This window comes from Anabrus simplex, chromosome 5, assembly GCF_040414725.1.
Source record: "Anabrus simplex isolate iqAnaSimp1 chromosome 5, ASM4041472v1, whole genome shotgun sequence".
Taxonomy (NCBI): Eukaryota; Metazoa; Arthropoda; class Insecta; order Orthoptera; family Tettigoniidae; genus Anabrus; species Anabrus simplex.
Window position 1 is genome coordinate 263,037,804 of NC_090269.1, and position 12,616 is coordinate 263,050,419.

The following is a 12,616-nucleotide window of genomic DNA, read 5'->3' on the forward strand; positions in this document are numbered from 1 at the left end:
AGAATTGATGGTAGAATGAGTTCTTGGTTCAGGGTACTTACAGGCGTTAGAAATGCCTGTAATCTTTCACCTTTGATGTTCGTAGTTTACATGGATCATCTGTCCGGCTCCGTGGCTAAATGGTTAGTGTGCTGGCCTTTGATCACAGGGTTCCCGGGTTCGATTCCCATCATGGTTGGGAATTTTAACCATCACTGCTTAATTTCGCTGGCACGGGGGCTGGGTTTATGTGTCGTCTTCAGCATCATTTCATGCGCATCACGGTGCGCAGTTCGCCTATGGGCGTCAAATCAAAAGACCTGCGCCTGGCGAGCCGAATTTGTCTTCGGATACTCCTGGCACTAAAAGCCATACGCCAGTTCATTTCATGCATCATCTGCTGAAGGGTATAAAATGGTAGGGAGGGATTCAGTTAGGTGGAAATGTAGTAAGCAGTCTGGCCTATGCTGATGAGTTGATCTTAATGGCAGATTGTGCCGAAAGCCTGCAGTTAATATAGTTGAACTTGAAAATAGGTGTAATGAATAGGGTATGAAAATTAGCCTTTCCAAGTCTAAATTGGTGTCAGTAAGTAAGAAATTCAACAGAATTGAATGTCAGATTGGTGATACAAAGCTAGAACAGTTCGATAATTTCAAGTATTTAGGTTCTGTGTTCTCGCAGGATGGTAATATAGTAAGTGAGATTGAATCAAGGTGTAGTAAAGCTAATGCAGTGAGCTCGCAGTTGCGATCAACGGTATTCTATAAGAAGGAAGTCAGCTCCCAGATGAAACTATCTTTACATTGATCTGTTTTCAGACCAACTTTGCTTTACGGGAGCAAAAGCTGGGTGGACTCAGGATATCTTATTCATCAGTTAGAAGTAACAGACATGAAAGTAGCGAGAATGATTGCTGGTACAAACAGGTGGGAACAATGGCAGGTGGATACTCAAAATGAGGAGATAAAGGCTAATTTAGGAATGAACTTGATGGATGAAGCTGTACACATAAACCGGCTTCGGTGGTGGGGTCATGTGAGGCGAATGGAGGAGTATAGGTTAGCTAGGAGAATAATGGACTCTGTTATGGAGAGTAAGAGAAGTAGAGGGAGACCAAGATGACGATGGTTAGACTTGGTTTCTAACAATTTAAAGATAAGAGGTGTAGAACTAAATGAGGCCACAGCACTGGTTGCAAATAGAGGATTGTCGACATGTAGTAAATTCACAGAGGCTTGCAGATTGAGTGCTGAAAGGCCTAACAGTCTATAACGATAATATATGTAATTTATTATTATTATTATTTTTATTATTATTATTATTATTATCGGTTCCAGGGTAGAAACAAACATTGTGGGGAAATGGGTGTGTGTCTTTTAGTTGGTAAGAATCCCTCACACTTGTGGAGTGCGGACCCTTCACGAGTGTCTCGTGTAAGATTTTCCACAATCCCTCGCTTAAGCCTATTCTGCAGAGGGTGACTAATTGGCAAAAATATTAAGTTGCAAAATAAGGTTAGGATTTACAGTTTTAGAAAATCATTGTCGCCCCCATACCAAGTTGAATGGGAATTGAAAGAGGGTGAACACTCTTTATTCCCTAAGTTACATCTTTTCCAGCAGGGACTGGAATAAAGTCCTTAGAGTTGCTTGAAAATTTACATTTAGAAGATGATATTAAACTTTAGAAATTTACATTAAGGAAGAATTTTTAAACCTTCCTCTCAAGTCAGCTTTCTTTAGCTGTCACTAGGGCTCAGATGTTTAGGAAAAGCCTTATTTTTTTCTTTGTCTCTATTTTCTTGGCTGGTTGTATTTTGGTGCAAATCAGGTGATTATAGTCACAATTAAGTGATTTTTATTTGTCATATAAATGTATATTTTGGCTAATTTTTGTCATAAGGTCATATTTTGAGCTATTTTCGTAGAAAAGTAATATTTCGGTCATATTTCGGCGGTTTGGCGACAACTGTAGCTGTGCAGTCATCGTCAACTTTCCGAATGAGAACTAGTATTTACAAAACTCCTTTTCCTTATCAAATCTGTAGTTAATACAAATGGAATACTCTGTCTCTTCTATCAAGATTGCACAGGAATTGTTTTCCTACAGTTTGTCAGGAAGTCGGACTTATATTAAGTCGAACTTCGGAATTGTATCGAGTGCAGTTACTTACTTAGAAGCTGCTAGCTTAGAAATACATGCAAGTATTGGAATTGTGAGTAGTGTTGAACTTTCAGCACAACAATCACATGGAATAGTTGGCGTCAGTGTAATGTGGAAACTTTAAAATTTGCTTAATCAAAGTGACGGTTTTCGCTGTGTGTGTAAGATAAATGATGTTCTTAGAAAAGAATTTCAAGATGAATGCATACTCGACAGCAGTGATTTAATATTATTTAAATATGCACCAACAGCGTCATGTGACGTAGAAAGGAGCTTCCCTTCTTAAAGAATGTTAAGTGATAATCGGAGATCTTTTGCGCATGATGCTTTGAAGATGAATCTTGTTATACACTTACATACCACCCGCGGTGAAGAATGAAAAAGTTATAAGTGTTTGCACTATATGCCGAGTCGCCCTACCATAGTGTATCGACAGACATCTACTTAATTTGTTTCGTGGTGCTCAATTTAAACTTTAACGCATTTAAGCAATATTAATGTAATCTGGGCTTGAACGTTTTAAAATATTTTAAAAATAGATTGATTTCTAGTTTTCTTCATATTTCAAACCACCAATGAAGGGTACAAACATCTTTTGACTTTTAAAATGTTGTGTGATCTGTAATCTTAGCGAACTTAGTACTTTATAGGTATGTATTCACGAATGTTTTATAAGTGAATCAAGGACAATACACTGTGAATAACTGCTAAACGTGTATATTCAGAAAATTCATATGAAAGTAAGAATAAAGAATTTAGTTAACAGATATGTACCAAAGGAATTGAAGTTTCGATTTATAACTTATTTTAAAATGGCCATATTTAGATTAATTACTTTTGGGTCATATTTTGTAATTTTTACGTCATATTTCGTCACTTTTGAGGTCATATTTTGTCACCTTTGAGGTCATATTTGCTTGCATATTTGGGCTATTTTTAGGTCTTAAACATCTGAACCCTAGCTATCACATATTTAAAATATGTCTGCCATTACTTGAGCTGGTGAGCATTCCGATGGAAGGCAAGGCCTTCCCTTGCTTCCACAAACATATTGACTCTAGACTGGACGATGAAGAAGACAACATGGACCAAAACTTCCCAGCTTTTTTAGTAGAGGGGAATGTTCCAGAACTCTCTAGGCCGATGGCCTGTGCACACCCACAGCAAAATTTCTGATTGGCTAATAATTTCATGAAGGAGGAGGCTATGTAATGCTAACAACTTCAGCACATAAAAAATAATAAAATACAAACACTGTAACTTTTGATGACTACCAAATAAATAATAAAATAAAATATAACTAATTAACATAAATGAAAATCTTCATAAAATACTTGAAATAATTAAATTAATAAAATAGTTACTCGAAATGTCCGTAGTATGGGCGCCAGAGTTCACCAGAATGGATCCCTCGAATTTTGATAGAGCATGATAAACTTTATATCCCAGGGCGTGTACATAATGCTGCGTACTGGTACATCTGCTGCAGGCCTTACCTAACCCCCTGAAAACGACTAAATAGGTAGGAACTGCACCTAGGTTCATCAATAACTACACTGATTCTAAAATAGCTAACTATATTCTTAACAAAATCCGTGCATGAGCACCTCATCAACACACAAAATTATACATATAATACACACACAAGAGATTGCTGGAAGACTCCATATTTACAACAACAACAATGAAAACCGTGGGAAAACGAAAGCGAGAACTAAGCTACCATTTGTAGATAGTCCGATGAACAATGTACATGTATGAAGATAAATACCCTTCACTGTCTCTATCAATTCGACTTACCGATTCTCATAATCGGCATTTCTAACATCACACAGATACTGTACCTCGTAATACTGTGTTCACAGACTTTAACACTTGTTGTAAAGATATATACATTTCAGTAACACACGCCTGTCGATCCTCAACATAAATTATGAAAAGTCTGAGATAGCTTTCACCAACATATAATGCCAGGTCGCCACAAGTGCTACAATACTTAATGCGCAAGCACTCTCCACAATCAGCCACTTTCCACGATCTTAACAAGACTACGCTCCACGAACGTTTGAAGTCCAGTCCATTGCAGCCGTGTCACTCCAGTACTGTGTATCAGCACCACTTCCTTCCCGTACAGTATCACTGGTTGTAGTGTCTTCCTTCTCGTTCCTTTACAATGTCTCTTGGTTGCCGCCGTATGATCAACCTTTATAGACATCAACATCCCCCTCCTCTCAGATGATACATCTGGATTGGTACTTGCCAGCCAATCATGAGTGAACCTCTTGTCAAGACCATGCCCTGAACTTCTCCTTGCTCCCAAGAGATAAACAGACTCTGGGGTTTATTACATGAGTCATCGATCTTCCCTAATACAACAACAAGCTCATCTCATCAGGCTGGGATATATACATGACTCATGGAATTTCCCGACACAAGTACATCACAACAAACACTGGGGTAGCCACATGACTCATCCAAATTACCAGAGTTATTAAAGCAATGTTTTCCCACTCGTGCAAAACAAATTATAGTCCTCTCCGTGTAAGGACGTACACTAAGGGTGCAACCTTACCCTTTCTCCCCTGTAATATTAAGGTATTGGTTTATAGTGACTTTTCTTGCTGTTGGGTCTTTTTCAGTGTCGGTAACCATACAGTTTAGGGACCCTACTTGCCGATACGACGTCTTACTGTTACCGTTAATCTGGCACGTTGGCAACGTTCAGTCACTGTTCTAGCGTGAATTGTGTGTTGCCACCGCATTGCCTCTAAAGTCACTAGCGATACATTTGCGAGAATATTTAAAGCATATTTTCTTTTTCTGTGGGATTGTAAATCTATTTGGCTAATACCAGGTAAGTAGAATTGTGGCATGTTCGGATAATGCATTTAATAACATAGTTTGTGTGAAATGATGAGCACATCATTTTATTAATTACGTTCCTATTTCGTCCCATACTTATACGAACAGAATTCGATTGGGATGTCTAAGAAGGAAGAAAAATCTGCAAAAACTCCTCCGAAAAGGAAACCAAGGTTACGTCCTTTACAAGCTTCAGGTCAAGAAATGCTTGTACATTGCTACGAGCAATTGAAACAGGAAGACGACGAAGAAGGTATCAGTCGTAGTGATACGAAGCTAATGGCAAGAGTTTCATTATTAACTGGGGTAAGTGTTCGTTTTTATCTTGTTTCTATGATAAGTTTCTGGCATAATGACAATCAGTTGAAAAGGAGCAGTATTTCATTCTGAACCTAACCTAACCTAACCTGATCATGTAGGCCTAGGCCTATACCGGTACCATGTCTTGTGTCGACTTCGATACGGTTCGTAGACTTAACCTTTGTGTATTCATGTTGACTTATGGTATATGTGTATGTAATATATTTCTGTGTGTGTATTCTTACAGTGTAGTTTCGGTTTAGTCCGAAAAGTAATAGGAAATTTCAAGAAGGGAGTTGAATTTTCTACACCAGGTAAACGCCGAAAGCGTGAACATCCAGTGACCGGCATAGACAGTTTTTCTAAGGAAGCGATAGCAAGGTTTATTTATGATAAATTACATAAAGGTAAGGTGACTTCATAAGGAATCTATTGCAACATTATTTATAGAAATTGGCACGCAGGTGAGATAAGCTCCCAGAAATGTTTTGTGCATGTATTGTCATACAGCTCTTTTGAGTCCCTTGTAACTCTCTTTTTTCTTCCCACAGGAGAAGTCGTAACTGTAAGAAAGGTTTTCGACCACATGAAAGCAAATTATGACACTTATTTGTACAAGGGCTCCGAAACATCATTAAGAAGAATTTTGAAGGCCATGGGGTTTGTGTGGAGTAAAGGTGATCCCTATGCGTATGTTAGAGAAAATGAAGACATTTGTTTTAAGAGATCCTGTTTTCTGAGGGAATACATGCGTAATAAGGACAGTGAGAAACCAAAACCTGTTGTTTTCTTGGATGAGACTTGGATTTTTATGAATGGTGAATATATATGTTATATATTACATTTTATATTTAAAAAATCTTGGAATAATTTATCTTCATCAGGTGTCTTTGGTTTCAATTGTGCATTTGTCTTTCAGGGTCACCCACATACTCCTGGAATAAACCACACAAATCTGGACATGATGTTCAAGGAGTAATTCGTCGACCTGTGTCTGAGGGAGGAAGACTGGTTATTGTTCATGCTGGAACGAAGGATGGCTTTGTACCTGGTATGTTCTTAATTTATTTTACTTCATTTTATTGTAGTGAGGTGATCTCTCTTTACATAGTTATGAGGGTATTTAGGGTTTGTAGTACGGATGCAGGGGGGGGCACATAAGTCTCTGATAAGACCCCAACTTAAGTACAGTTCCTGTGTATGAGACCCTCACTGGGATTACTTGGTTTGAGAATTGGAAAAGTTCAAAAGACAGAAGCACGATTTGTTGTGGGTGATTTCTGACAAAAGAGTAGCGTTACAAAAATTTTGTCGGGTTTGGGCTGGGAAGACTTGGGTGAAAGGAGACAAGTTGCTGGACTAAGTGGTATATTCCGAGCTGTCGGTGGATAGGTGGTGTGGAATGACATTGGTAGACGAATACGTTTCAGTGGTATTTTAAAAGTAGGTAAGATCACAGTACAGTGCTAAAGTTGATGAAAAGTGGGGCAAATATTTGTTTTTTTTTAAGAAGGGAGTTAGGGATTGGAATAATTTACCAAGGGAGATGTTCAATAAATTTCCAAATTCTTTGCAATTATTGAAGAAAATACTAGGCCTATCCCTGAAACTACATCTTCTGTCCTAAGTGCAGATCAGTGGTGACTGATTGATTGAAATTGACTGGCACTAGGTCGGAAGTGGCATTATAACTTACCGCTCATTGAGCTCTGTACGTGGTTTTTGATTTTGACTTCTCCACTGTTATTAAAAAGACTTGCAGGTATTCACTTTAGGCCAATGATTAACCTTAGAGAGGTATTTCAATCAAAACTTACTCAGTGTATTTTCATATAATATTACTGGATATTTGTATCAGTAAATTACTTGTATTGTAGGCCTATTTATTATGTTTATTCTGCATTCGACAATCTCCACCTGAATCAGTGCTTGATACCTGACTGTTGAACACCTTCCAAGCTTCTTATTTCTTACTGCCTGATATAGGTTCAGTGTTCGCAGCAATTACATTTGTTCTAAGGTATTGAAATGGGTGTTTATACTTATATCTTTTATGCAAGTGATCGTGGACTTCTAATCCAGATATAGGCCTACTAATGGAGATACATTCATGAGAGATGTTACGATAAAGTAGTGTAAGTAGTAATTAATTGACTTCATCATCAGGTGACTTTGCTACACAGTAGTTGGTTTTACTTAAAATCAGACAGCTTTTTGTATCATTCAACAGAAATCACATTTTTTATTAATAGGCCTATACTTTTTTTAGAACAAATAACTTCATACTAAAACTTAAAATTCTTACAGGTGCTGATTTGATATTTGCTACAAACTTGAAGAGAAATCAGGATTACCATGGTGCTATGAACAGTGAGAAATTTCAGATGTGGGTGAAGACGCAATTAATCGTAGGATTAAGAAATATAGGACCCTGTGTTATTGTAATGGATAATGCACCATATCACTGTAAGCTTGTTGAGCATCAACCAACAACGAAATGGAGGAAGGATCAATTAGTGGTAATTATACTTAATTGAATATTTCCTTCTACTGAATGATGTTTAATGATGTTACAGAAATTAATTTTTATTTTTCCTTTAATTTACAGTCATGGTTAAGAAGGCCAGCGCCTCGACCGTTTGAGCCACTCAGCCAGGTGTGGAGGCTAGAGAGCTGAGTTTAAGTAATTGTCGAACATCAACTAGTTATAAAGATACTGATTGATTAAACTAATACAGTAATTAGAATAACCTAATTGACTACCTACTTACAACCTAGGTACTTTGGAATTGTGTTCTATCTTTTTAACACTGCAAATAAATCCATGTATTGTTTAAAACTCCCTGTAAGAAGAGGACAGTGGATGCGAATAGGTATTATTTTCAAATGAGCTGAGCTCGAGAGTCCATTATAGCATACGATTTTTTCAGTGTACCATGACTCTGTATGTATTGCTTCAGAGGAAGTTCGGCTCCCCGCCAATGTCCAGTGTACCGATAATGAACCATGTGTGTGTTGTGTCTCACTGATCCATGACTGCGTACGATTCTTTCAGTGTGCCATGATTCACTGTGGCTCACTGCAGCGAAAGCTCGACTCCCCGCCAGTGTCCAGTGTGCCTATAAGGAGCCGTGTGTGTCGTGTGGCTCACTGAGCCGTGATTGTGCATGATTTGTGTGCCATGAGCTTGCCGTTCCTGTGAATCGATTCACTCTGACACTGAATGAATCGATACACTGCTTCGAATCAAGCACTCAGTAGCCTACACTAGTAGAGGTACATAGTACATTACCATTAAGATAGATAGCATTGCAAAGTAATTTGTCTTTACCATAATAACAATAATAATAATAATAATAATAATAATCGTATGGCCTCAGCTACCATGTGCAGACATTTCAAGTTGACGCCATCTGGCTGTCTGCTCGTCAATTTTGACGTTCCGTTATACTCTAGGCCCACTAGATGGCAGACCGAGTAAACCGAAACTCTCTTGGGCGTCTGTGGCTGAGATTTAATGAATTTTGTCGGGTAAACACCAAATGCGTCACCAGATATCTTTTACATGCCGACATCGTACGACATGAAGTGTCGAATGGACTTTTTTCTGCCCTTCAAAAATCCGACTACCTCTGCCGGGTTTGAACCCGCTATATTGGGATTCGGAGGCCGTCACTCTACCACTGATCCACAGAGGCAGCTGTCTTTACCATGAAATACATCGTCGTCGTACATGACTGAATTACTATCAATATATCTTAGAGAAACTGTAATGTACATGAAACCGAAATTGAGTTAATTTCCACGATACATTCTTCCTATATAAAGGAGACCATGTAGCTTATCCACCTTCATTTCAGCCACATAAATATTCAGCAAAAATTGCAAAATCACATTAAAGGACAAATACAATTTTTTAAGTAGAAATAGTCTGGAACATAGATTAGTGAGGTTGGACATCCTGCGCGTCATCATTCAGGAGTCGCTGTTGAACATACTGTACTTGTCAAAACTAGTAAGTTTCTATTTTACACAATAATAGTGAAATGTTGATGAAGACGACATACACCCAGCCCCCGTGCCAGAGAAATTAACCAACGGTGGTTCAAATTCCCCACCCTGTCGAGAATCAAACCCACACCCTGTGACCAAAGGCCAGCACGCTAACCATTTAGCCATGGGGCCAGACAATAATAGTGAAAAAGCATGTTCACTGCAGCTATTGTTGACAGGATATTTCTTCTCTTTAAAGAACAATGAGTACCACGAATTAATATCCTGTTTTGTTGATTCCTGTAAACTTTGTATGTACGGTTTTGGTTCGCCAGTTCCTAGCGTATCTACTGAATGAAAACTTTGTAGACCAATGGATTCAGTTTTATGTTTATTGCCTTCAGTCGTCACGACAGTTTTTTCAATGACAACAGTCGCTCAATTACAAATCCTGTCAAACCTAACCTAACCCTGCGACAATCAGTGGTTTTCGATGGATCACTACCTAACCGGTCATTATAATTTGTTTTCGGTGGATCACAACCAAACCTGTCCCTATCAGTGGTTTTCGGAAGAATACAGTGGTTTTGTTACAAGTCAATACAGACTCTTGAATCAATGTGTGAAAATGGGAAAGTGTAGAAAACCCTCTTCAGGAATGCCAATCTCTAAGTCCATAGTCTTTTCAGCGTTGTCACACAGCTGAAATTCACTTTAGAAGTAATTGTAAAAAGTCGTATATAGGCTCTACAGATACATAGTACATTACCAATTCCATCTCGATTGCTATGATACGCACACTGCATAGCGGTTTTGCTCTATAGATAAATCATATTATAGTGAAAAAAAATTTGTTTAAAAAAAAAAAATCTGTCTGGCATGAAGGTCCAGAAGGAAAATACTTTCATTGAATTCTTATTTATGTGCTCACCACCCTAGTAGGTTTAAATAAACCTTATAAATACGTTGTAAGACCCATTCTCGAATATGGATCTGCATGTTGGTTTAATAAATTCCCTACAGAAAGTTCAAAGAAGAGCGATGCGTTTCGTAACTGGGAATAGAAGGAATACCATTAATTGGGAAAGTCTTGAATCTAGAAGAACTAGAGCTCGCCTGTGTGGTCTTTATAAGAGCTATACGGGAAGGGCTGCTTGGAGTTGTATTAGGAATAGGTTATAACCTCCCTCATTGTATCACTATTTGCAGCGATAGCCAGGAAGCGTTAAAAGCACTATGTGCAGTTAAAACAACATCAAAAATGGTATGGGAATGCCAAAGGATGTTAGATCAGCTGTGTGAATTTAGCTCAGTTACCCTGTTACGGGTCCCTGGGCACACAGGTATCAGTGGAAATGAAGAAGCTGACAAACTAGCGAAACAAGGCTCAAAAGGTCCTTTTATAGGACCAGAGCCCTTCCTGGGAGTGTCACTCCGAAGCGTGAAACTGGTAATATCCCAGTGGACAAACCAGTCTCACTTAAGACATTTGGAAGAGGTTAACTATAGCAAGGCAGGCACGTGAACTTATCAAAGGGCCTAGCCAAAGTTATAAAAAGGTCCTGATAAATTTGAATAGGACCAGAATGCGAATGGTAGTTGGACTGTTGACAGGCCACAATACCTTACAGAGACACCTACACATCATGAAAATTAGTCAGGATCCGATGTGTAGAAGATGCGGTAGGGAGGAGGAGACCTCCGCGCATGTGTTATGTCAGTGTGAGGCTCTTGCAAGCACTAGACATCGATACCTTGGCTCACATTTCGTGAGCCTGGAAGACATCAGGAATGCCAACATCCGGGCACTGGTATCCTTTATAGGAGCACTAGGTCTGGACTAGGCAAACCCGTTTAAGGGACACAAAGGGTCTTCACAGACCTACGTGTGGAGCCCTGCGAAGGCAGGGTTCACCCATTCTTTATCTATCTATCTATCTATCTATCTAACCTCCCTCATACTTATCGAGAAATTATCATAAGCATAAAATTAGGGCCAGAAACCAGCATACGGATGTATTGGAAATAATTAAATTGTGTATGAAACTGTACATGATGCTGGATTTAGAATGACTAGTAGTATTTCTTGTAATATTTTTTTCCATGGAATTCCTTTTTGTACTTGAGTTGTTGTAGTTGTTGGGTAGTATGATTTAACTTTATTATCACTTGTAGTGTTAAGCTAGTAGTAAGTTCAATCTATAGTATTGTAATTTGTAGTGTTAAGTACTGGAAATACTTAAGTTGTGTGTGAATATGTATATAATGACACTGGATTTAGAAAGTTTAATTAGTAGTATTTCTTGCTTGTTGTAATGTTGTTGTTGTTGTTGTTGTAGGGTAATTACGGTTTAACTTCACTTTATTATCACTTATAATGTTAAGCTAGTAGTAAGGTCAACCTATAATATTGTAAGCCAAATTGTTAAGCACTGTAAATACTTAAGTTGTGTGTGAATTTGTATATGATGTTGCTCGATTTAGAATATTAAACTAGCAGTAATTCTTGTTATATTTTCCTTCCATATATCTGCTTCTTGTACTCTTGTTGTTTGTTTGTTTGTTTGTTTCTTTGTTGTAGTTGGGTAATTATGTTAACTTTATTATCACATTACTGTAAGTGACCGTTGCCACCGGGGTATTTCCCATTTGCAATTTATTAATAATAATAATAATAATAATGAGTGACAGAGGTTTAACGTAATTTGGAAGGAATGTTTTGCGTATGATAAATGAGTACCAGTTAACTATTGGGGGCAAAGGCGGTCATGCGTTGAGCTAACCACTCCACCCCACCCCACCAAGTGCCAACGTCATGGATAGTGGAAGCCTTCACCTTCCCCCTTTCCAATGGCTTTCATGGTTTGTACGGAGATGACTTTGCTTTTTGCTTTTTAAATATTAGTATTCATGTTTATTATGTTTGTTTATTCATACCCCTGCTTTGTAATTCAGTGACCATGGAATGGCTCTAAATGTTGTAAATTATATTTATATTTACTTGTATTTATTTCCTTTTTCCTTATTGCACACGTTTGTTGTTGTTATTGTTATTACTACTACATATCGCTTAACATGTAAATAAACTAATATTTAATGCAGTAAATAATGCTTATCTCTTCGGATTCATTTCTTCGTTGCGTATTCGTTTTGCTATGACAACATGACTTCTTTATGATATAAATAAATATAAAATAAAAGTATTTCTTCCCAAACATATTTGTTATACGTGCACCAATCAGAGAACCAACTAGGGAAGTACCTCTTACTAAGGTGCATAATGTTTTTGCATACATGTATAATTGAAGAATTGAAG

General features: G+C 37.9%; 2 protein-coding genes across 2 annotated transcripts in view; both read left to right on the plus strand.

The window, feature by feature from the left end:
• The window catches only part of Afg3l2 (AFG3 like matrix AAA peptidase subunit 2), a 268,652-nt gene that overhangs the window by 120,597 nt on the left and 135,439 nt on the right, over positions 1-12,616 (plus strand). The window lies entirely within an intron of this gene.
• LOC137501044 (uncharacterized) lies at positions 5,989-8,509 on the plus strand. Its single transcript, XM_068227914.1, has 4 exons — positions 5,989-6,125; positions 6,227-6,358; positions 7,615-7,826; positions 7,916-8,509. The coding sequence occupies exons 1-4, from the start codon at positions 6,056-6,058 to the stop codon at positions 7,982-7,984; spliced, it is 483 nt and encodes a 160-aa protein (XP_068084015.1). The 5' UTR covers positions 5,989-6,055; the 3' UTR covers positions 7,985-8,509.

Excerpts from the sequence above, each read along its gene's own strand:
- LOC137501044 (XM_068227914.1), top strand. The coding sequence starts at position 6,056 with ATGCGTAATAAGGACAGTGAGAAACCAAAACCTGTTGTTTTCTTGGAT. Across the intron at positions 6,126-6,226 it reads GACTTGGATTTTTATGAATG|GGTCACCCACATACTCCTGG; the intron begins GTGAATATATAT and ends TTTGTCTTTCAG. Across the intron at positions 7,827-7,915 it reads GGAGGAAGGATCAATTAGTG|TCATGGTTAAGAAGGCCAGC; the intron begins GTAATTATACTT and ends TTTAATTTACAG.